The sequence below is a fragment of the Melospiza georgiana genome, chromosome 3 (genome assembly GCF_028018845.1).
Source record: "Melospiza georgiana isolate bMelGeo1 chromosome 3, bMelGeo1.pri, whole genome shotgun sequence".
NCBI classification, from domain to species: Eukaryota; Metazoa; Chordata; class Aves; order Passeriformes; family Passerellidae; genus Melospiza; species Melospiza georgiana.
In genome coordinates, this window is record NC_080432.1 from 22,840,383 (window position 1) to 22,865,233 (window position 24,851).

Below are 24,851 nucleotides of genomic sequence, written 5' to 3' on the forward strand. Positions count from 1 at the left end.
AATTTTTAATGGCTCCTCCTCACCACAAAGATGGTTGCAGATATCAAGGTCAGGTTTTAAGGAAGCTGTACATTCATCACATGCTGTACATTTCTCAAAGGCCCCCTGCAAGTAAGCTGTGAGGAACAAGGATGTGCTCTTCTAAAAGTAACACAGTGTCTTACAGGATAATCAAAACTAATAAAAGTATAGCTATTTGTAAAAATAAAGCAATCACTATTTCCTGGCTCTCTGTAACCAAGATGGGATAACTTCATTCACTGATGTTATTTATCTTGCACAGAACACTTTTCACAGCATGCCTTTGACATTAATAGAAGCAATTTTAGCTGTGCTTTCAAGCTTACTGCTGTCCTTTTTTGTGGTAACTCATTCCAAGCAGTTAAACTCTTCCCAGATGCAAACATGATAACTGTGATTCTGCTCAGAGGCCTAAAGAGGACTTGTTTGTTGCAATTTGTGCCCTTTTTCTCTGTATGTGTATACACTGTAGAGAAATCCAGAGCTCCAGATTTGCTTTGCTACAGCTCTGGGTGAGCTTAAAGCAGTGAGGAGATCCTCCCTGCCAAACCAGCATTGCTTTTTCTGCTTTACCTGATGTCATTGTGTAGTTACTGCTGCTTGCTCCTAAATCTTCAACAAAATTAATTGTCAGGGACTTTACAAAATCAGTTAACTCACACAGGCAGCTGGTCTGAATAATCACAACTCTTGTGCATCTCCAGCTTTGCCTCAGTGTAAATCAACCCAACCTAAATGCACTGAAATAACTACAATAAGTGTAGACCATTCATGAGTAAAAGCCTTGGTGTTGCATTCCTTTTTCTGATTAGGAGTTTTGCCATCTTCTCTTTTTATTTTCTCCTGTTCCTCCATATCCTGATTCCTCCCACCTTATTCGAGCAGAGCTATTTAAAAGCATCTTGGAGCTTTATTTTTAACTGGCTGCACGTGTGACCTCAGAAGGAAGCTATCTGCTGTGCCCTGGGGGATGAGGCAGCTACTGAGGACAGGGTGTGCTTTGTCCAGAAATGAAAAGGCTATCAGTGCTGAGACTAAACATGCCTTGGCTTTGGAAAACTAACCCAAGGAGGAGGGAGAGTAAGCTTTACAGGCCGGTTGCTTGACCACTTTTACAGTCTTTTACATGCTTGGTTGTTTTGTTGGTTTTTTGGTTTGGTTTTTTTTTTTTTTTTTCCTCAACAGTTTTCTGCTTCCTTATCTCTCCTTATCAGCTGTTAGCTGCCTACTGGCACTGTGGGCAATTAATTAGCTGACCTAAGCAAGGTCCTCGGGGAAAAACAAATCCCAGAGCAAATTTGCTGTGTGCCTGCGGGAGCAGCATCACAGCTCTGCTGAGAAAACAGACCTGTTGTTATCCCTGCTCTGGTGTTGTGGGCACTGGGCAAGTGAAAAGGGCATTGGGGGTGTGATCTTGAAATGCAGCTTCCCTGCAGCTTTTTGTGGCTGGGGGACATTATTACACTGCGTAAGTGTTAACTAAATTTAGAATAGGAATGCAATCATTGCTATTAATTATCCTTTTAATCTAATTCCAAGAAGAAAAGGAAATTGATTTTTATGGGAGGCCTGATAAAGATTAAGAAGTGATTTTTCATCAGCTTGCTACACTTATTCCTTTTAGATTCAGACCTGCAAAGCAAATGGACATCGCTAAAAATTTTATCAACACAGTTCCAATTGTATTTACTTTTTCTGTAAAATATTTTATTTAGTTGCTCACAAACCAAAATATTTTCTTTCTCATAGATGCCCTTTACATCTCTCCCAGACCTGAAGAGATTCCCAAGCAGCCTTCCTGCTAGGAGGACACATTCCCTCCCAGATTAACCCTACGTTTTCTGTCTTCTTCATAAAATGTGCATTGCCTAGATTTTCTTTGGAATACTCACCTTTACCAGCTTTTATTATCCCACAAGAGGAATAAACCAGCTGCACTGTCTAGATAACTTCTTCCTCGAGCATTTAAAAGGGATGAGGAGCTGTCTTAAGCACATTAGGTGGATGCAGTGATCAGATGCTTCAGTCCAGATTGTGCATGTTAGCAAGGGATTATGCTCTTTCTCTCATAAATCCATTTACATGTGTATGAAGTAGGGCCTCTCAGACACTGAAATCCATGTCTCAGTTGAACAAATGAATTGCAAAGCTCTTCCTCCATTATTCAAGTGTGCCTGAGCTATCAGGGTCCACTCTTTGAAATGAATCTGTAGTTACATGTAGAGTCATTATTAGAGAAATATTCTGCTTGGCTTTGGGTTTCTCTTAAGATAATGCCATATCTCTCTGAAAAGATGAGCCAGGAGGATGGTGGGAGATGTTTTTTGTCACTGCCTGTGGCATTCCTCATGATCCTGCTTTACTCAGCTTCACAAAGTCCCTACTTGAGAATCCCATGGAATTGAGGTGACTAATACAAATCTTTCCCCGTTCTTAAATTAAAGCCTCATGAGTGTTGAAAATAGCTTAGCAGCATGACATGAATGCACTGTAAAGACTTTAAAACCAAAAAGAAAATAAACCCAAGCTTTTTGCATTTACCTTGATGGGTTTTGAAGCCTGATGTTTAGCATCCAATTTATGACTTTTGTACTTCTCTCTGCCTGCTGTTAGGAAAGGGAAAACATAGCTTTGTCTGAAAGCACCTACAAGCTACTTAATAGATTCCAGAGGTTTTCCACCTAGGCAGCTGAGCAGGAGAAATACTTTAATGTTCATATATATCTACATATGCCCCTTCCCAGTGAGGTGTTCACTAGAACCAGGCCCCAGTCACAGTGAAGTCAGATGACAGTGTGAACCCATTTCAGGGAGCTGGAGGCTTACAAATGTTCTTCATAAATTTAAATTACATCGCATTCCGCTCTAAGGAATCTCATTATTCATTCTGGTGAGAATTAGGACAGAAGTTTAGGGCCAAAGTGACACAGATCAATTGATTTACACCATCTGGGATGTGGTCTGCAGTGTCTATTTGTCTCCTATTACAGCATGAAAAGCAAAATATTCTTTCACTGTTGCATTGACTAATCAAGCAAAAACAGAATAAAACCCACGCCACCAGGATGCAGGATCTTGTTGATTTGTGCATTTAATCAAGGGCACGTTAAATAGGTCCTAGAATCAATTTGCCTTCCCCTGATATAAAGCAAAAATTCATCTGTTGCTTGTGCAAGAACCTCCAAAGCAAGAAGCAAAAACAAAGAAACAACAAAGAAAAAATCAAAAAGAATTACAGAGACTAAATTAAATTTCACTGTAAATCTTTGTTTGACAAAATGCACATTGCTGCAGAGGATTAGAAGGTGATAGCATCAGTCTATTAGCTCAGAGATTAGAGTAAAAATGTTCTTCAAAATCCTATCACATTTATTTCTTTGGAACCAAAGTTGGTGATTTAGCATTATGGTCACTGAATCTTTTTTGGCTTTTTATTTTATTTTCCTTTGGTCTTTAAGTTATAAAGTTTATAGTGTCTGCTTGATATAGTTCATTTTAACGTCAAGAATTTGCAATTTACATGAGGCAGAGAAGATAATTCCACAATGCACACACTTTTCTGATTAACTGTGTGTGACTTAAGTAGATCTAAGAAATGTGTTTTAACGAGTGTTTTGAAAGACCTAAATTCAGCCAGGCTTTATGATGCAGAAATTGTTTTATTTTTTTTTAACCAGTCTAATTTCTGATAATCAGTGCAGTTCTTTGTTGTGCAAGGTTATTGCCAGTGGCAGGGGGAGGCCTGTGCCAAGGAAGGGAGTTGGGAAGAGGGGACACAAAATCATTGTGGGAGCAAGTTCTGGTGGAAAATTTGTGCCAAAGAGCACCTTATTAATTATTCAAAAAAACTTGTGGGACCAGGGTCTGAGAATTCTTTTGATTAATATGTAAAATGCACCATTCTGAACACAAATGGCTAACCTCACAAACACAGTGTAGCTACATTGGCTTCAGATTTCCTTTGCACTTTTTTTTCAGAGACAATTAGCAGAAGTGACCTGTATAGTTCCACTTTTTTTTATCTTCTAATTTTACAAGCCTTTTTAATCACCCGTACCTTGAGCATCAGGTATTTAAATAATGACATCCAGCCCTCCATCCTTTCATTAAGAGGTCAATCTCTTTTCTGTCACTGGAATCATGTGGGGCTGCATGAAAGAACATTAATTTTTCTCAAGATTTTTTTTCTTCATGTCTTATGCTCTGCCTGTCTGAACTACTTCAACTGAAGACTCTATTTTAAGAAAAGATCAATAAATCTCTTCATAACTGGAAATGTTAGAGGGTTATTCCAGAACATTTTAGCAGTGTCTGATAATTTCTGTTCTTTGCATCATGTCCTCTATGGGCTCTGAGATTAATTTGCCACTGCGATATTTCTGTGATACTGGACACAGCCATACAGAAACAAAATGCATTGCTATTGCTTGTTCTTCATAGTGGTATAAAGTGCAAGTCATCTGTGTCAGTGATGCTACTGTTTTAAACATCAGGTTTAAATGTCCTGTATAAATAAACAAATCTACAGGAGATAGTTCTGTCCTCATCTTGACAGGTCTAGCTTTAAGTTGTAACATTTTTTAGTAGCTTTATAATACAGGAGTATACTCAAACCCATTCATGGGACAAATGAAATTGATACAATAGAGGTATGTAAAACAATTAAAAATGAGAAATGGAAAAAAGCTGTGGGAATTTTGTATGTTCAGTCCAGAGAAATAGAGAAAGTATGAGTAGAGTAGAGTAGAGTAGAGAAAGTATCTCTACCAATAAACTACCCAAGAATCACTTTCAACAGATATTTAAGCCAGGATTTAGAAACCTCTCCTGGATATCATTGAAGCAATGGGCCAGACTGAAATCTATCCTTTTACATAGTGAATAACAATAGTTAATATTGCCATTTTTATATTTCCAGCTATGTGTATTGCCTTCCCACAATGCAGGATAACCATGCGACCATCTGGTGCTTGTTTCCTTTTCCATGCTTCCTGATGTGTCATTTGTTAAGTTTTTGGTGGCTCCAACACTGGAGTCCTTTCTGGGACCTTCTCATGCCTTGTGCTGGGCACCTGGCTCTGGGTTTTCAATCCCACACCATTCACTGAATATTTAGGCCTTTCAGTGCTTTCCTTGCTGGTACCTAAGGGCCAACATAAATTTTTAGGACCAAACACTGCAACTCTGTCTTAAGTACACATTTTTTAAAGGAAGCTTTTCTTTACTTGCTTCCCTTGACATGAAACATGCTTGAGCAAAGGTGAGCTGAATTCATTTATTTGACCCTAAAATAGTGCCAGAAACAAAACCTAGGAAATGCTTTCCATTTATTTTCTCCATGTACCTCAGAAAGAATTGGTACTGAACAGCCAGTATCTCATGTTAAGTGCAGATTGATTCTTGGAGACTAATTGGTGAGATTTATTGACACTAAAGAATTTGGCTAGTTATAATAGATTCTATTCATTATGCAATTGATAATTCAATGAGTAGCTGGTTCTAATTTTCACTGTTAGTTATGCCTTTAAGTCTGACTTTCTATAGCTCACACAGAGATGTTTAAAAACAATTAACCTTAATTTTTTTTTAGTGGAATATGAGATTTCAGCTATTAAACTTCAATTCTGTTTTAACTGCTTCAGGGCATTAGACACGTGGATCCTGAATTCTGGCACCTTATTAATACAGGATATCAGGATCTTCTAACAAAGAAACTCAAGGTCTGATTTTTAGTTTTATGCAGATGAGGCTTTTCTCATATCAGTAACCCCATCCATGAATGAGGTTTTCTCCTTTTCATTAGTTTCTGTATCAGACTGTAATTTCTTGTTGTGGTGAAGCACAGCATAGGCCAATGTTTAATTAAAAATTGCAAATGTCCTGATGACTTGTGCCTGCAGAGAGAGGATTCATTTTAGCACATTGCCATTAAAAAAAATGATAGGTGGCTTTTCAGACAAAGCCCTTTATTTTAAGGCTCAGAAATTAGGCGTGCATTTCTACAAAGCAGAGTTTGAGAGAGATTTCAAAGCAGATCAAAGTTAAAGGGTTTCCTGATGGTTCAGCTTTGTAGCACTAAGCCTGCTGGGTGTTCTGCAAGGATCCATTGTACCCATCCTCTCTGAAAGCACAGCCTCAGCTTTGCATGCATTACACCAGCCCCGTTTTCAGCCGGGTTTTACAAATTGCCTAATCCAGGTTAGGCCTTTTCTGGAAGCTCTTTTATCCTTCTAACATTTGCATAATGATCTCAATACTGTAATTCTTGTGTGACAGTGTGTTGAAGCTCTTTCTGATTTACATTAACGATAGTACAAGAATAATGAAATACAAAATTGACTTCATCGTCTTTCACAACTGAGAAAACCATAAATTTCAATGTCTAAAAAAAGTGTTGGACCAAGTTCATTCCTGGTGTTATCACTATGACATCTCTGGAACTAGGTGAGGTGTGCATTGACTTTTTTTGCTTAAGTAAATATTAACTCATGAGGGGGTAGAGTCTATTAAAGACCTACAATTAAAAAAATGTGAACTTGTCACATTGGTACTCTGACAGAATAATAGGGGGTTTTTCCCCCTAAAATTTTGATTAAAACATGATAATCCCCATTGAAAATTCTCAGCTAATCATCTGAAATAAAACATAGATGAGGATTGCATGAATACTTTATGTGAATGTTAAGGAAGTAAGTCTCTAGTTTTGAGGCATTGTGTTAAAATTTGCAGGACTGCACAGCCGGTAATAGCAGGCTGAGTTCTCATTTCTGTCCTCCTGCAGACCTTACAATGAGACAGCATATGAGCTGACAGGTGATCCTAAACAGCCATGCAAAACCAGTTCTGAGATGATGAAAATTAGGGGTGGTCTGGCAGATATGCTTACTAGATAAAATAATTCCATAGTAATGCAGAAAAAAATTCATTTCCCCTTCCATAGAAAAATAGAATAAGTAACTGAATCCCAGGGTGTGATGTATGTATGTAACATGTTCATGTGTGTAACTTGGGTGGGTGTTTTTTTTAAAATAAGGAAAAAAATCCTTTTTAACAACTGTCTCTTAATGCAACCAATATCTGATGGCTTGTGACGAGCAGGTCATGTCATATGCATTTGTTTGTGCTAGCTTCTTATCAATGATTAAATGTGTGAAAGAAAACAATCATGCAGATGACATCTTATTTCTCTGAGGAGTAGTAGAAACCCTATATATCATTGGCTGGGTTGTATCAGAAGTTTTCTAGTCCTTTTTGTTTATAGAGATTAAAGAAGACAACTCCAGGTTAACAAAAAGCCTTTCACTTCAAATATTTCAAATGGGTATTTCAAATGGGTTTTCTTCATAAAGCATACTCTGTGACCTTTAAAAATTATAAAAATGTTGTCCTGGTGCATGTGTGATCAAGTACTCCAAAGTCCCAATTTTGTGACACATTGTGAACTAATTAGAAGAGAGACTGTGAGAAGCCATAAAGTTATTAAAGTTGCAATGATGGGACACAATAGCTGACCCCTCAAATTATCTGTGCAGCAAGCAGGTCAGGGAATTTTCCTGCATGAGCGTGGATGGAGCCCTTTACAGCCTTGAGTAAGCAGCTCATCCCAGTCTGGCTCCACAGGGCTGCTTCATCCTGTGCTTGAGCATCACTCAAAAGAGCAGTTGAGAGGAGAAAGATGCTGTTCCCTCTCAGCAAACAGAGAAGCTGCAAGTCTGGATTTCTTCCTGTAGTAAAAAGGGAAATGGCAACTATTAATGATGCTTTTTACCCTGAGGAGCCCCAATGCTGTGCTGAAATTTTGGATGTTACAGATGTATTTAGATGCCAAAGACTTCAGCCATCCTTGTGCCTGTGAGAAAGGCTTCTCCTGGGCTGGCAAGGCTACTGCACAGTCCTGTGCTGTGAATAGTAAATAATCACCCTGTTTTCTCTATTTTCAGGAGATTTGTCCTCACCAAGATGAGAGTAATTCCCAAAGGAGCTTTCACAGGACTTGTTGACCTAGAGAAAATGTATGTATTGTGTTAATATTTACTAGGAAACAACTATTTTACTCCAAGCAGCACTTTCTGATTGCAACTCCTTTTACAGCCTGTGAGCAAGTTCCTATCACTGAGCTTCATATAGTTTTATCTTTCTGTCTAAAGAAAAAAAAATGGAATGGTTTTTTTATTGACACCTTCCAGAACAATGTTGTCATAAATACATTTTCATATCAGCAACCAGGCAGTCTTCAGTCAAAGGGTTGGTTGAGCATGGAGTGTCATTGCAGGTAATAAATACAGGGTCATAGCAGAAGACCACAGGAAACTGAATATTTTGTGAGTTTTGGAATGAAGCAGTTGGAAAGATTAGGGAGGAAAGAGGTCCTGTTAATAATAGGCCAGCTAATTCTCTTTTCACCGATGAATTAAATAGGATTGTTTTGTGCATGTTAGGAGGCAGCTGGCAGGATGCACGAGAGAATTTTCTTACAGGTGATGGATCCAAAAATCTTAGTACACAAAGAGTGTAAGCAGCTCATTTCTGTGAATTTTAGTGATCAGCCTGGAGGTACAATTATGAGCACCTTTGATGAACAGATGTATCTTGCATTCATTAGTATGCTGTTGTGGAGGCATTGCAGCTCCACCACTAGAAGGGAAAACCCTGTGTAACATGTTTCCTACTTCTCTTTAACAACAGAAAATCTAAGGCTTAGCTGGTGCTAGCGCCAAAAATTATAACCCTCACTGTCCAATCTGAGCTATTCTGCCTCATGTATGATTTTTCTGAAATATCTCATATATGGGCAAATCCCATTTTGCTTAGAAACAGAGCAGCACTTGCACCCTGACAGGAGGGGATCACAAACAGGCTGTTCACCCGGGAGCACTCTGAGTGGGAGTAGGGAAATTTATTTTAAATGCAGCACCTTTTTCAGTGCTGTATGTGCAATGGCAGAATTCCAAAGGACATTTCTCTGCATCATTCCTACCCTTCTCCCCTGTACTCCTGCATGAGTAAGGGATTTAGCAAGAAGGTGGTGAGGGTTTGTTTTAGCCTTGTCCTTATGGAAAATCACTGAGCACTTTGGGCTGTGAAGTGGGCTGCAAAGTGCATTGTGAGCTGCTTCTGTTATCTTTAATTACTCAGAAACCATATGTCAGATGTGTATGAAGGCATTGAATGGGATGTTTCTAAGTGGTGATTTATTGTTAACCAAAAAAATTATATATGGAAATGGGCTCAATTTGAAAATACATCCATCTACTAGTAGTACATGGAGGAGAAATGGGGACAGTGAGTTTATAGCGAAATTTCCTTGAAAATAGAAGTGTGATAAATATGTAAATGAGGCAAATTAACATCAACAAAACTGTGGTATTTGCAGATGATATAGCAAACAGATAAAATTTGAAATAGCTCACAAATCCTAAACCTAACCCATAAAACATTCATCAGAAATATTCATGATAATGTAGAGACAAAAAAAGTCAGTAATCAAATAATAGATTTGCATATAAAAACACAGCCTTTGTATGAAAGCCTTTTTACTCTTGCAAGATCATGCACAGAAAGAAAGATTAAGCAAACTGTAGCCTATTTAAGGAAAACAGCTATTAATAATGTGATACCTCCATATGGTAAAATGTGGATGGCCTGATGTATACAAATGAGACACTTCAACGTAGTGTATGTGTGTGCTCCCCTAGAACTGAGTAGGCTAAAAATGGAGAGTGACAATATTTCCTAAATGTGTTACTGAAGAAAAACAGCATCTTCTTCAGTCCAGCATAGCTGCACTTGGGATTTTCATCACTAATACATCATTCCTGTGTGTGTTTCTGAGAACAGGGTGGGTGTTAAAGCCCAGAATTTGGAGGGAAATGGTGGTGTTTGGAATCATCCCTGGGGAATGAGGCAGTTGAGTGCAAGTTGGAAATGTGATGGTCAGAGGCCATCTTGGGCATTGTTGGGGCCTCTCGCTGGTCAGAGTGACCCCAAGAAGAGTTCCAAAATCTCTTTTCCCAGCCCAGCGCTTGAAGAAGGAGTCAGGGCTCTTCATTTCTCAGTCTCAAGGTTGTTTATTGTATCTTATATCTATAAAACTCTTTCTCCTGTCCTGCCGAGGTCCATCCAGCAGGACAGTTCCAGGCACTCTGCCTGTCCCTGGGATGGTGTTATGTCTTTATACTGAAAACTACGTATACAATGTTTACAATTACATCCCAATACCTATCACCTATGTTAGACAGTGAGCTTCTACTCTAAACCAATCTGTAAGTGCCACCATTACAGCAGAAGATGGAGGCCAAGAAGAAAAAGGAGAAAGGCTGGAAATGCCCAAATCCCTCCAACTTACCCTCCTGAACTCCCATTCTAAAAACCCCAAAATCTACTTTTTCACCCCGTGATAACTTCACTATTATTCTACCTAAACTGTTGTGGTTTGCAGATATTCATCTAAGGTTGGTAATTTGCTCCATGGGTCATAATCAAAACCACAGGGGCATCTTGGGCTCTGTGCCAGGGTCTCTGAGCCCCCTGGCAGGGGTCTTGGCTGCTCAGGACAGCCAGAGGGATCTCCTGGGTCTTGACAGGGCATAGCAGACTTTGGCCTGTTTAGGACACTGGTTCAGAGAGTCCTTTGGGAAAGAGTCCTGAATAACAAAGTTCAGGAAGGCTTCAAGAAGGAGATCTTAAAGGCAGAGAAGTAGTGTCTTTATGTGCTGAAAGATAAGAGCTGTTGGAGAAGAAGACAAACCAAGCTAACACAGAGCTTTTGCAGCAAGCCAGGGAAAAAATAGTTTATGACCTTTGGAAAGGTCAGGCAACTCAGGAAGAATACAAGGATGTCATTAGGTCATGTAGAGAGAAAATTAGAAAGGCAAAAGCTCAGTTAGAATTCAATCTGGCCACTGCTGTGAAAGGAAATAAAAGGGGGTTTATAAATATATTAACAACAAAAGGGCCAAGGAAAATTTCATTCCTTTAGTGGACCCAGGGGGAAACATTGTCACCAAGGATGGGGAAAACACTGAGGCACGGAATGCTTTCTTTGCCTCAGCCTTTAACAGAAAGACTGGTTATCCTCAGGACATCTCCTGAAAGGAGGTTGTAGCCAGGTGGGGCTTGGCCTCTTCTCCCAGGCAAATAGGACAAGAGGAAATGGCCACAGGCTGTGCCAGGGGAGGTCAAGGTTGCACCATGGAGAATGTCAAAATTTCCAGAAAGGGCATTGGAAGGCATTTTAAGGAGTTGGAACAGGCTGCCCGTGGAAGTGGTGGAGTCACCACCCCTGAAGGCGTTTTCCATAAACGAGTGGACATCACAGGTTTTCTTGACATGGTGGTGTTTGGTCAAAGGTTGTACTTGATGATTTTGGAGGTCTCAATGATCCTTGAGGGACCCTTCCAGGTCAGAATATCCTGTGAAATATCTGTCTTTTCCAACCTTAATGATTCTATGATTCTAGGTTAAATCAGGGATAAGTCCTCCCTCAGAATCCTAACTCTGTTATATTTCTTCTCAAAGTGAATGAAGGCTTTTGAATTTTCTAGTTTTCAAAGAAAAATAATTCCTCGATATTTTCCTGCTTTTGCTATGCATTTTAGTATCTTCCTAAACATTTAGTATCTTCCTAAAGGTCTCAAGATTCTGAGACCTTTAAATCAATGTATTTTGCCAGAAAATGTCAAATACTTTTCAGTCAGAGTATCCAGGCAAGTTTTCAATATTTTCTATTTGAACTGTCCAAGGACTTTCCATAATGGACACTAATGACCATGATTCATAAAGGAAAAACTAGTGTGACTTGGAAATGTTGGCATGGAGATATTGATCTGACCTCCCTGGTGAAGCCCCAGTTTTAGTTACCAACATGAAATCTTTTAGGTTTCATCTGAACTTTTTTGTTTGTTTGTTTAAATTTGGAAATGTTGTCATTGGGATACTTCTGCCTTTTTTTTTTTTTTGAAGAGTAAGAGCCCATTTGAACAATTTTCTAGTTTGTCATTAACTTCTCAACCGTCTAAATTCCTCCAGTTGCTGACAAAACATGAAATGACCATTCTACAGGCTGTCTTATGGTGCAACAACTTTCCTGAAGAATGTTCTGGGAGAAGGATCTTTGCTTCTTAAATAAAATGTTTGGAGTTATGAAATAACCTTATGGGTTCAAAATATCAGAGGCTTCTCTTACTAAACATGCAACTTGAATTTTCCTACAGAAAGCCTTTCAGAATCCCTCAGGTCTGAGGAACAGCCTTGCCATCTTGTTGCCAGCAGCTCTCCAACTTCTGCACAACTCTGGCTTCATGTCAATTTAGCAAATAGGTGTTCAGGAAAGCAGATTGGTTAATTTTGCTACATGTTTAGTCTACTCCTAGGTCTTAGTCAACTGGAACGTGGTAGTTCTTCTGGATTTCTGCTTAACTAACTTATTTACACTCCCAGAGCTAATTAACCCTCCAGTTACTAAATTAAAAAGCAATCCCATGCAGGCACATACCCGGCAAAATCAATCTGACATGCTCAGCAGCAGCTGTGTCATCCTCAACCTGCACAGAAAGAGCTCAATTTGGAGTAGAGAGAGTCAGAAGCAACACCAAGTCTCTCTTTTTGTGTTTCTGAGTTTCCTGTTGTTACTATGAGGTGGCAAAGTAGATTTGTGAATCTTGATCTAACAAGGCTTGATTTGGGCATTATATATACAGGAGGCTTGATCTGATTGTGTTACCCTGTGCAAGGAAAAGAGGCTTCATGTCTGTACCCTCAGGCACAATCCCCTTGAAAATTCATCATCAGTTATTTCTTCTTTTTGAAGGGTTTAAGCTAAAACATAATGCTTTGGTTCATCATTTGCTCTCAAACCCAACTTATGTGCAGCCTAAGGAAACTCAGCTGTGAGGATGAAGTACTTCTGGAACTACAAGATGTCACAGAGGGGAAAAAAGCACCATTACTGGCCCCATTTTTATTTTGGAGTAATTGGAGGGAAGCACTTTTTTAGCAGATGCTGACAAAGACACATTTTAAGAGCATGAACCATGGTATGGACAACAGAGTTTGATGAGCTAAACCCATAATGAGCTCTGGAGACCATGGAAAGCTAAAGGTTTGAGGGTGGAGGGAAGCCATCAGAGCTGACACTCCTGGAAAAGGAAGTTTTCTGTCCATGGAAGACAGCAGCTGTCTACTTCTTCCTCATGAGTTGGTAGAGAAAAATAGCCCTGAATCATGTATTTACTCAATTACTTAGTGCATTCAAGATTTTCTGGTTTTCTCTTTGTTGAAACTGTGGATCCGTTGATAGTTCCTAAGGACAAATGCTGCTGCTCTGTGACCTAGACACACAAGCGCCAGCTAATTTCACAAACAACCAACCTGATGGGTGATGCTCAAACCTCTCCTGTTTGCCCCTCTAGGCTAAAAGGCAAGTCCCACTTTCCTTTGACTCAGCTGGATCACACTGAGTGATCACACTGAGATCACCTTTTATGTTTTGTCTAAATTCAAAGGAGTTACTTGTGGACAATGGAGACCAGAAGACAGAATTTTGAATCAAGGGGTGTCTCTCTTTCTGTGGGGGAAGGACCAGAATTCTTGCCTTGGTTGTAAGTCTCACCTAGAAAATTTGCCAGAACGCGAAGATTTCACTTTCTCTAGAAAGTTATAACAACCTGGCAAATTGATGCATTCACCATCCAAACCTTCTTCAGCAGTAGCCATCAGGCTGCCTGGGCTAGCAAGGGGCCAACCCATCCCATGTGCTCCTAAAATCAGCTTCATTAAGCTCCTGCAGGTGACTCTGTGACACTTTTCAGCATAGAGCCCAAAGACGTGGGAGGGAAGGGGGGAGGCAGGAATCACAGGATCGCCTAAGGAAGAGCAGGCTGTGTCTTCTGCTGTGTCCTCTGCTACCAAGAAAGCTGTTCAGCATTTCACAGCTTCTCCAGTTTTCCTTGTATTGTGTGCTGCCTCATTTGATATGCAAAAGACCAGGCTTAAATAAGTTCATTTCTCAAAATGAGAAAATGGTTATGATTAAGTGTAGCCAAAGCATTTCGAAATTTTGTCTAGGCAGGAGTTACTTTCTACCTTTTGTTGCATCATTTGGATTAATCTGCTTTTTATTTTTTTTTTTTTTTGCAAGTGGAAAAATATGGATTTTAGGATCTGCTGTGATATATAAGTTAAGTAGTGCATGCTTATAAAAGTATTTATTTACATCCCTTAGGTGAAAGTGGTACACAGACCATTCTGTGTACCAAAATATCTACTGAATAAGGTAAAAGTCACCCTTTGGTATCAAATACTCCAGGGTATATTCTCAAGGTGCAACTCTATGGATATTAAATTCTAATTTACATTATAGGAACTTCTGTGTAACTTTCAGCATCTTGAGGGCAGGCCGTGAAAATAAGTACGCTGCTTAATGCATTTAAATTAGTCTATGCATTTTCTCTCAGGGAACAGAGGACTACTGTTCAAAAACATTAAGGCAAGTAACCAACATAGGCAAAGAAATTTAAAATTCAGGCAGTTATCCCAAAGAATAAATGTTTGAATGGGGCCATTGCTGTGATGTGGGACTTTCCCTGCAGCCCTGGACAAGTCAGCAGGCTGGTGATCGGGCAGGGAGCAATCACAGGAGGCTTCCTGGCTCCTGCAGCTGGATTTGCAAGTCCCAGATGTCCCCACCACAGGTGACAGTTAATTTTGGATGGTGATCAGTGGCTGGAACAGGGCTTTTCCTCAGAGGAGGGGTTGGTGGCACTTCAGACCTCTGGTCCATTCCAAGATGGATGCAGCAGAATCACATGAGAAAGCTTGTCCTCAGCCACATTTCAGGCTGTGTCAGTGTTCATTTGCCCCCTCTGCCCTTCGGGATGGGCTCCCACACACGGCATGTGGAAGGTGAGCAGCCACAGGAGCTTCTCCCAGGGCTCCTGTATCCATGGTGGTGATGGAGGAGCCGGGCGGAGCAGTGACTGTGCCACTGTCTCTCCGTGAGCTGCTGGGGTAATTCTCCTTCCCCAGGCAGTGCCGTTGCTTCAGACCACCCTGCATTGCTGCAGCCTTTGGAAACATCACCCCTCCCTTTATTTTCACCCCACACATTTGTATAGGGAGCCTGGTGTTCCAAATTCAGTTTATTTCACGCCAGGAGAAGCTATGCCTTGCGTTCTAAACGCAACGAGCAATGAAGGAAGGCTGGGTGGCTTTATTACAAGCCATAAACCTTTTGCTGCATCATCACTTGGTTTTCTGCTTTTCCCTGCCAAAGCTTAACTGTGGAAGAGATCTTCCACTTGTTGTCATCCCTTGCACAACTAAAAAAACCTGAAGGAGAAATTTATTATCCATGTCAGTTACTCACTGCCGATGTCAAAGAGCAGAGATTTAATTACAGTTTTGCTACATTTCAGGGAAAGATATTCTGATCTCAGGATTTTTCTAATGCTTGGATGGAACAAAATTACAAATAAAGTAAAAACCCTTAGAAGAAGAAGCTAGGAAATGTAAAATCAATTAATGGTGTCCATATCAACATTTTCCAAATTTTCTATTCAAAAAGTCACAGAAAAACACACTAATATTTGCATATTTTAATTGAAACACATCAGAGCACAAGAAAGAAGTATTCCATAATTCTTTCTATGTGGTTTGGTATCTTGATGCTTGCTTTCTTTGATAAAATAAATTTAGAAAGAAAATACATTTTGTCATTACTTGCTTTTGTTGAGCAAGAATGAGCTTTGTGGTAATGAACTGTTAGCAGAATCTTTATTTGTTAACTGCACTGGTGTGAAGCCAGCATTAAAGACTGAAGTATTTAATGGGAGAATCATCTTGCACATCATTTCAGGTCCCTGTTTTACAGCTGTCTAGACAGAGAGAGAGAGAAAAAAAAAAGGGAACCAACTTGTCTGAATGTATGCTAAATGCTTTAATGCCTTTCCCCAGTGACATACTGTTCAGATTACCTGAATTTATAAAACATGAAACATGGGCAAAAGCTTGTGTGAGTTCCCACTCTGTTTCAGGAGGAAACTTTGATCCAGTCTTCTTCTGCCTTCCTCCATCCTAATAAGACAGATAAAACTAAATGCATGCTAAATTAAGATAGCCTTTTTGCATATATCAATGTAGGATCTCAAGTAGCCTCATTCATCCAAAATGGGATTTGAGGGTGAAATGCACAGTTCTTAAAGAAAGTCTCAGCCGGTGGAAGAAAAAAAATCCAACCTAAAAAACCAACCAAACACCCCCTCTGCAATTGAAAACGTTGTGAATTATCAATATAAGATTATTTCTCAGTCGGCTTGCCCTGCTCTTGGTCAGTTTGCTGGGCTTCCCCTGCCACCACTAGGGCAAGAAGCTGTGTCAGACAAGCTGCAGGTTCAGCATCACATGGAGACAATTCCTTCCTCTGGACCATTAAATTCTGCCAGGCAGCCCCAGTCCAGGTCCTTGCATTTGAGGGATGAAGATGATTATTGCGACTGGCAAACCTAGCAAGGAGCCTCAGGACTGATGGTCATCCTGTGGTGCAGAATTTACCTTATCATCTTTCTTCTTTTCTCCTCTGGGCATGGTCATTGCATGCTGAGGAGGCTGCTCTGTCTGCCAGATTTTTGACATTCATCTCAGGTGCTTTTGAGTGGGTTTTTTGTTCTAAAGGGAAGGATGGATGCTGGAAAAATCAAAAATTTTTCCCCAAAATCTGTCATTTCCTCAGTTTTCATCTCTTTCCTCCAGAAGATTCCCTCTATTTGGAAAGAAAGGAAGTTTCAAGTTGTATTTTATTATGAGATTCATGTGATTTCAAGGTAGAATAAATGACCATCTAAGTGAATATAAAACCATCTTTGTAAATATAAAACCATTTTTGTAAATATAAAAATATGTATTTAATAATTAACTTAAAATAATTCTTAAAGTGGCAGAATAGTACATTTATAAAATTTATTTGCATATAGCACAGAACTAAGAACTCAAAATTGCCGGTTCTATTTGCATTTTACATTTTCAAATATAATTCATCACTCCTACATGGCAAAATATATGTTTTTTCATATGTGATGTGTCAGAATATTGTCCTGAATTAAATAATTATCTTTTTCGTGATAAAATCAACATATTCATTCTAATATCCCTAAATTATTTTCAAAAAATATTCCCCTTTGTGTGTTAGTTACATATTAACTCCCAAATTTCTTGATAGAATTTAGAATTAAAATGTACTGACTTGTAAGCAGAACTGTGAATACAAAATTAAGGGGTTTTAGGAAAAAAAAAAAAAGAAAAAACAGGTATTTTCTAAATATTAAAAAAGGTTTTTATTGTTTTTTTTTTATATTAATCTTGTTGAATGTACTGTAACTGTACCAGTGAGGGACTGCAACAGGTGTGACCTCCTTGAAATTGTGCCCTATTTGCTCTAAATGGGATTTGCCTCAATTTTTATTGTTGCCACTACTAAATACTGTTTGTAGAAAGAAGAAATTGGGCACCAGATTGGAAATGGCACTTCCATTTCAGGAGGATTTCAGAAACACCTTCCCATATTAATTTTATCCAGCTTTTCTGTCTATTTTAGGAATAATGCTAGTGGAATTGACATGCTGCAATGAAGGAGTGTTTCCCATTGCTATACAAATGCTGATATAAACCTCAGCATTTATGGAAAACAAATGTTGAGATGAAGTCAAGACATTTATTTTCTAAGCAGGGGATGTTGATTCTCTGACAACATTATATTGCACAGCCTTTATTTTTATTATGCCAAATGATTGATGTGGATTTAATCATTAGTTTGATGGCTCCTTTGCTCAGTGGAGAGGCAACTGGGCATTTTATCATTATTAGTGAGCTGCATTTTGATTTTTCTATCAAAGGCTCTGCTGGCCCTAATTCATCCCAGGTGTAAAAACAGAGATTCATTTTGCCCATTGTTTGTTTTGTGACCAAGCCAAGAACAATTTGCTCACAAAATATTGTGAATATTTGTTTTGATTTCTAGAGCAGGAGCCTGGTTTGGATGTGTGTGATCCTTTAAAAATAAGTAAGAGTGGTGAACCTTTTGTGACTAGACCACTCACCACATGGCAGAATTTATATACTTATATACTTAAATACATGCATGTGTGCTGGTACATACACAGAGACTAGTCTGGGAAACATTTAAATTGCTAGGATTTAGAATGGTAGACAGATACTAAGCCAGAAAATATTTTGAATGTTGGGGAGCCGACACCACAGATGGAAATTACAAATGGTTGTGAGAGAAATGCAGAAAGCTGGAGAGCTCTTGGTGTATGTAAGTTTTCCAGAGAAGTCAGCAGAAGATTGGGAGCTGGGGACAGGGACAGAACCTCACCTGTGAGAGCTGCTGATGTCACTTTCTGAAGGAGGATGTTCAAGAGAACAACATTTCTGGAACAACTGTGAGATAGTTCATCCACGTGGAGAATGTATTTTGTCCACCTCATAGGGCGCTTCCTCCTCTGAGCAGAACAAATTCATGTAATAAATAGGGTGTTTCTCGGCCAGGAATGGCCTCTCCATTTTGTCTTAAAAAAGTTTCTTCACTAAAAGCAGGAATAATGCAGCATTTCAAGTGGGGACAGAATTAAACCATTTTTTGTTATTTGGAAGCATTGTTTACTTCTGCCTCGCTTTTCTGCTCAAGAGCACAAAGATTTACATCTTTATCTGGAAGTGTTTATCCTTCCTAGCGTAATTATGAAGTGAAGGTGCTCATTAGACATGTCTAATCCCTTTGTCAATCTTATCTTTTATTTGGAATGAGGATTTTATACTGGCCTGTTTTTCATCCTTATTCCCCACATTTTTAAGGCTTCTTGTGCTGGATTTTTAAGATTGATGCTTTTCCCATCTGTGCTGCGAGAAGGGGTGAGCACGACGCGGTGAAAAGAACGTGCTTATTTATTATTTCTGTTTCCAATGAGATGAGGCTCTCTAGGAGAGCTGGCAGCAGCAGAGCTCCCTGGAGGAAGGGCTGTGGGGTGTTTCCTTTGTGGGATAAAGGGGCTGCAAGTGGTAGGAGAGCTAGAGGCCAGAGATGGATATGTGCCACTGAGGGTCTGCCCTGGAGAGCAGGGAGCAGCCCCAGGGGTGAGGGACAGGATTTGGAGGAGGTCTGAGCAGAGCTTGCTGCCACAAGCCATTGAGGAATTTGGCCATTCAATGTTTAGAGATGGTCTGCACAAAAGAGGGGGACAAAAAGCCTGTTGCAACAGGACAAGGAATAGTGGTTTTAAACTAAACTAAAAGAGGTTCTATTTAGATCACATCTAAGGCAGAAGCTTTTCGCTGTTTTTTCGCTGTTTTTGTGCTGAGCCACTGGAATGTACTGCCCAGAGAGGTGGTGGATGAGCCATCCCTGGAAACATTTAAGGTGAGGTTGTCCTGGTCTCTGAGCAGGACAACGTGGTCTAGTAGATGTCCCTCTGGGAAGGTGGACTGGATGACCTTGAAAAGTCCCTTCCAACCTGTACTATTCTATGGTTCTGTGAACTCCAAACCTCCAAAAGTATTGGACGTCAGGCTAGGGAGGATATAAAATCTTCCCAGTTCTTTTCCAATATCCTGTAAGGTTTTTCTGCTTTGAACTTAATTATCCTAGTTGATATTCTAATAAAAGCTGCCTTTTTTGAGCTTAAAACCCTCTCATCCTTCTTTGAGACATCCTGTGCAGAGGAAGGTCAACACACATAGCCTCAAAACTCATGACTTGAAGTGTCCTCACAGGGCACTGTCCAGACTGCTTTGTCATTACGTTTTCACCATCCTGGCTCCTCCATTCCCTGATCCTGACCCTCTGTTGGGGGACCCAGTGCCATGAACTGAGGCTGCAGGCACATTTGAAGCATAGGAGTAAACTCAAGGGAGCAACAGAGGACAGAGCCAGGAGGCAATGAATTTCTACAGAGGAAAGAAAATGCATTTCAGTTCATCTGCAGCAGCCATGTGCCCAAGCATAATTGACAACACAAACTGTTTATTTAAAAATAAGCTTGGTTTTGCCTGTGTTTCTTGGTAGCAGACCTAAACACACTAACAAGTAAAGTGGTTTTTCACAAGCCTTCATCTGTCAATATCAAGGATCCCGTTTTGTATTCCCAGGACCCAGAGTAGCTCTGAGCAGCACATTATATTTCCATCCCACTGTGCTGCCAGGCACTGTGCTTTCAGGGTAACAGATAACATGTTAACGACTGAAACAGGCTGTAAAAATGAGGGGGGAATTGTGTCAGCAGGAGCAATCACTCAGGTCTCCAGACAGAGGGCCTCCTAATGGGACCTCAGCTAAGCACTGCACAGGCTTAATTCCCAGGCAGCACCTTCCTGTGAACTGGACAGTCTCCAGGTTTCAGGCACCTTTGCCACACAGGGAGATTGACTTCATATGGATAAAAAAATCTAGGACATAATTGTTCTTGATTTTGGTGGTGTGCAGTCAGCATCTGTCCCAGCAATGTGACAGTAAGGTGTATTTCCATCTGCACATGCAGGGGTGCTTCTGTTCCCCATATTTTGTGAATCTGTTGGCAGGCTGAAAGTTCTCTGCACTCAAGGGGCAAAGCTCTCATTTGCCACAACTCCTCTGGATCACAGGAGACAGAGCAATAATTGTTCTTTGGGGAAGACCACCATTCTTTGAGGAAGACCATCCAGGAGCCCTCTCTTCCTCTTCTTGCTGTTATTCACTCTCAGTAGCCTTTTTGTAAATCTGTCGAGTTTACTCCAGCTCTTACTTCAGCGCTGACCTTGTCTAATCGTATTGATTGTTAGGAACTGAAGGTTAATTAGGAAGCAAGTTGCTATGGCAATTCTTGAGTCACACATATAAAGAGAAAATACTGCTAAAACCACCAGTGCATGGTGACTATTAGCATAGTTAAACAAATTAAAAAATATAATTCATTCAGATGTATGCTGGAATTCAAATGAAGACCTAATACGCTACAAGGAAGTTTTTCCCTTGCTACCACATTTTCCTCTTTCATGGTAGGTTTTTTTTTTCCTTTTATTTGTATGTTGAATGAGTTATACAGAATTTCAGGACTAAATGACAAAGTAGGCTTTGGGTTGTTCTCCACCCCCACCAGGCAGCCCACACAAAATATGTCACAACAAGTTTGGTGTGACAGGAGAACGGCTCAGGCAGAGGGTAATGGGACTTGGAACCCCCCAGATTTCTGGGTCATTTGTTCATATCCAGTCTGCATGTGTGTGATGAATGTTTTATTTTCACTTGGGTGGGCTGATGGCTGGCGTACCAGGGGAGGGTGAGCTCAGCCTGTGCCCTCAGGAGATGGTGATTCATTGCAAGCTGGGGCTGCCACAGCTGGCTGTCAGCAGCAGCAGCCTCTCTTGGCCAGACTTTGAAATGGGGTCTCAGTGGGCGTCCAGGCTCCTTCGTGGGGCACTGTGGGACAGCTTGATTGCTTTGGCCATGCTGTGCCTCATCTGTGGATGAATGGAAGATTTTTGCCATCCACATCAATAAAGTCTTTTTACCTCACTTTTAACTAAATGTGACCTAAAAGAAAATCAAGTCTGTTTCTCCCTGTTTAGTGGCGGCCTTCCTTCTTCTCCTCTGGCACCTTCCTGAGTAATCATGTCCCTGACACATCTGAGCTCTCCTAACAGGTCTCCATCAGTACATTTTTAAGGAAGAGGACATAAGAGCTCGCTTCCTGGTGCCACCCTTCTGGACTCTTTGAATGATGAGGCAAAATGGATTTAGGAGAGTCACAGGTCTAGATGGGAGAGAGCTGTGTCCTGAGGTCAGGTCATACCCTGGACTCCAGGGGACTTTCTCTGCCCCTCTCAGTCTTCAGTGGATGAATGTCCTCAAATTGACTTCAGCAGCATACAGAGAAAAAAGTGAGCAGAAGTGGAGTTGTTTTGTAGCATTAATCTCTTTTAACAGGTCTAATCGATAAATATTCTCTGTGTGGCTTCTTGGGGCTTGCATGCTCGCAGAGGTTCATTCATTTCACTGAAAATATATTATAAAATTTATTGGAACTGTGTGCCAGTTGAAAAAAGACAAGAACAACAAACAAACACACACTCACAAGAAAACACATACAAAATGAAATCAAAATACACAAGTAGGTTTGAATTCATTAGGATCAACTAAATCCAAAACACCTGATGTGGGGCTTTGTGTGGTCCTGAAGTTAAATAGGTGCCACTGTCCTGACCTTGCCATTTTGAAGTAGCAATTGCACGATTTCAGGACAAAGACAAAAATTAAAACCCCATGTATTTAAACTGCTACATAATCTGTCCTCACCAAAGGCATTCAGGTGGAGCACAGGGCATTCACTTGGAGAATTTTTAGCCAGAGCCACACTGCAGACCCATCTTGGAACTGGTGGAAAGAGTAAAATGCCACCCTATTACCTTTGTGTAGAAGAACTTGGTGTGTGCAGGTGCTGCTGGTTGCTTTCTGTTTGCTGGATATTTCTGCATGTAAGAAAAATGCTCTTCTGTCCAGGCATCTGGTCCAAATTTCAGTAATTTCAAGACAAAGTATCTTTTGGAGAGAAATCTGATCATGTTCCATAATATTATATTTGTTTCTTCATTTTGCCATTAATACTATTTAAAAACACGTTTTTTCCATCTGGTAGAAAAAGAAACTATACCATTTTTCTCTTAGTTTTAATTCAGTATTTAACTTTCCTTTAAATCTGAGCTAATTTGCTGTCACAGGATTGCCTTTAAGTTTGTGTACTTCTGTGTTCTGTGTATTGAGCTGTGTGCTTTCTAGAGAAAACACTTATTCAAAATTGCAGGAAAATATGCACTCCTCTAAAATGTAGAATGCTAATGTAAATACATATCAACTATTAAAATCAATGAATTTTCATTCCTTCTGCTGCAGAGTCTGAAATCTTCTTCAGTCTCAAATAAGATTGAGATATTTATCAGAAAGGACAGGTTTAATTTTATTTAGTTATTGATTGATTGATTGATTTATTGTGTCTCATCATCATGACTTTTCCAAATGGTGATTTTTGTGGTTTGGCATCTCTTCAGGAATTGTTTTTCCCTCTAATCAGTAGTGTTTTCTCATAGGGTTTTAGTGGAAATACAAAAAGGTTTTGCCAGGTTTGAGCGCTGTGAAAACACTATAAGTTCCATTTTATTTACATCAATACAGGAAGTCAGACACAAAAAATATCATAAGTATATGCGACACTTTTCAGCAAAGGAATTGGCACAGCAACTTCTAAGGAAAGCATGATTTTTTTTTAATTCAAACCACATTTGCTTTTCAGCCTCTTCTTTAGTGCCGTGGCTAGGGAGGAAGACTCCTCTTTTTCCTTGATGAGGAAGGAAGAGCAAACTCCAATAAGGCTTTTTGCATCACCTCTAGGTCAAACTTTCTTCTATGCCCCAGGATAGAGGGGAGGAGAATGATTCCCAGGTAGATCAAAGCACTCTGGCACAGGAGGAACAGGCTGCTCCCAAGGGCTGAAAATTGCCTCTGGGTTTTGCCTCATTCCTATGGAATGGTTCTTCCTGAGGGCTCCCCATCAAAGGGCTGGGCCCAGCCTGAGGATTTCCTTGTGAAAGCCCCACAAGAGCAGAAAGCCTTTTTTATGTTTTGTGCTTCTCCAGAGTGGGGTACAGAGCAGCCTCCTTGGAAACGGGGTGAGGTGTGCAGAAAGGCAGCTGCTGCCTGCTTTCAGTGAGTAACAACCATCCTGTGGCCATGGATTTATTATTTTTATTGCTTTTACTGGAATATTGTGTGTATACACACACAAGCACAGAAATATATTCTAGTGAATTTTGGCCCAAGCTTTATGACATCTTCCCTTATCCCTGTTAACACTTCCTTATTCCTGTGCAGCCTTGCAGAGTTTGCTGATAAGGATTGTAACTCAGGTGGAAGCATATGATTTTCCAAGGTTTCATAGTGGACAGCTGTTCAGTTATTTGTAATATAAATAAGACGCTGGGTGTCTTGATTCAGGCTCCTCTTTGCTGCCACTTGGCAAAAGGGGTAGGGACTGTGTGCAATTCCCATGTTTCCATGTCATCTCTGCATCTTCCAGTACAGAACCTGCAGATTTGGGGTTAGCAGTAATTTTTTCTGCTCATGATGATATCATAATTATATAAATAAGTCTTGTTGCACACCTGTTTTGAAAAGCTTTTGATTTAGTAGCTTCTTGGTGGTGTGTGTTTTTTTCTCTGGCATTCTGTTGCAAGGCAGAGGTTTGGATTTAACTCTGGAAATATAAAAGAATATCCTTTTCCTTGGTTAGGTTATATGTAATCATACAAACATTTATGCAGTACCATCTTAGCTGAGCCTGGTGCCAAAGCTCAAGGATAAGAGTTTGTAGAGTTCACTTAGACACAAAACATAAGGACAGTAAGTTGCTTTGGTGGAAGGGAAGAATGAATGCAACCAAAATAAAGACACAAGGAAATATCTGTGCTGGAAAAGAATATTTCTCAGGGAGAGCTCTTAACATTGAATAATAGAAACCTAAATCCTTTCAAGAGAACATTTGAAAGATGTAGTGCATGGTGCTGGCAGCTGTTGGATGATGCCTATATTTATAATTGGCCTTAACATTAGGCAATGCTAATATTTTTCTTATGATGGGTCAAGTCATGGAGATTTATTTTCACTGAAATGAAAAGCACTGTGTGTTGTATGTACTATATGATTTGCTCTCGTGAATAATACTCAGTGTTCTGGGAGGGTTTTTAAAGCAAAAATTCAGGAGCAAGAACAAATATTTTTTTTTAGAATTTCCTATCTTAGCTAAAATGTTTAATTG

At 39.9% G+C, this 24,851-nt stretch overlaps 1 protein-coding gene across 1 annotated transcript in view; it reads left to right on the plus strand.

The window, feature by feature from the left end:
- The window catches only part of FSHR (follicle stimulating hormone receptor), a 79,508-nt gene that overhangs the window by 21,373 nt on the left and 33,284 nt on the right, over nucleotides 1–24,851 (plus strand). The window contains 1 exon segment of the mRNA XM_058020708.1: nucleotides 7,962–8,033. Coding sequence (XP_057876691.1) covers nucleotides 7,962–8,033 — 72 coding nt within the window.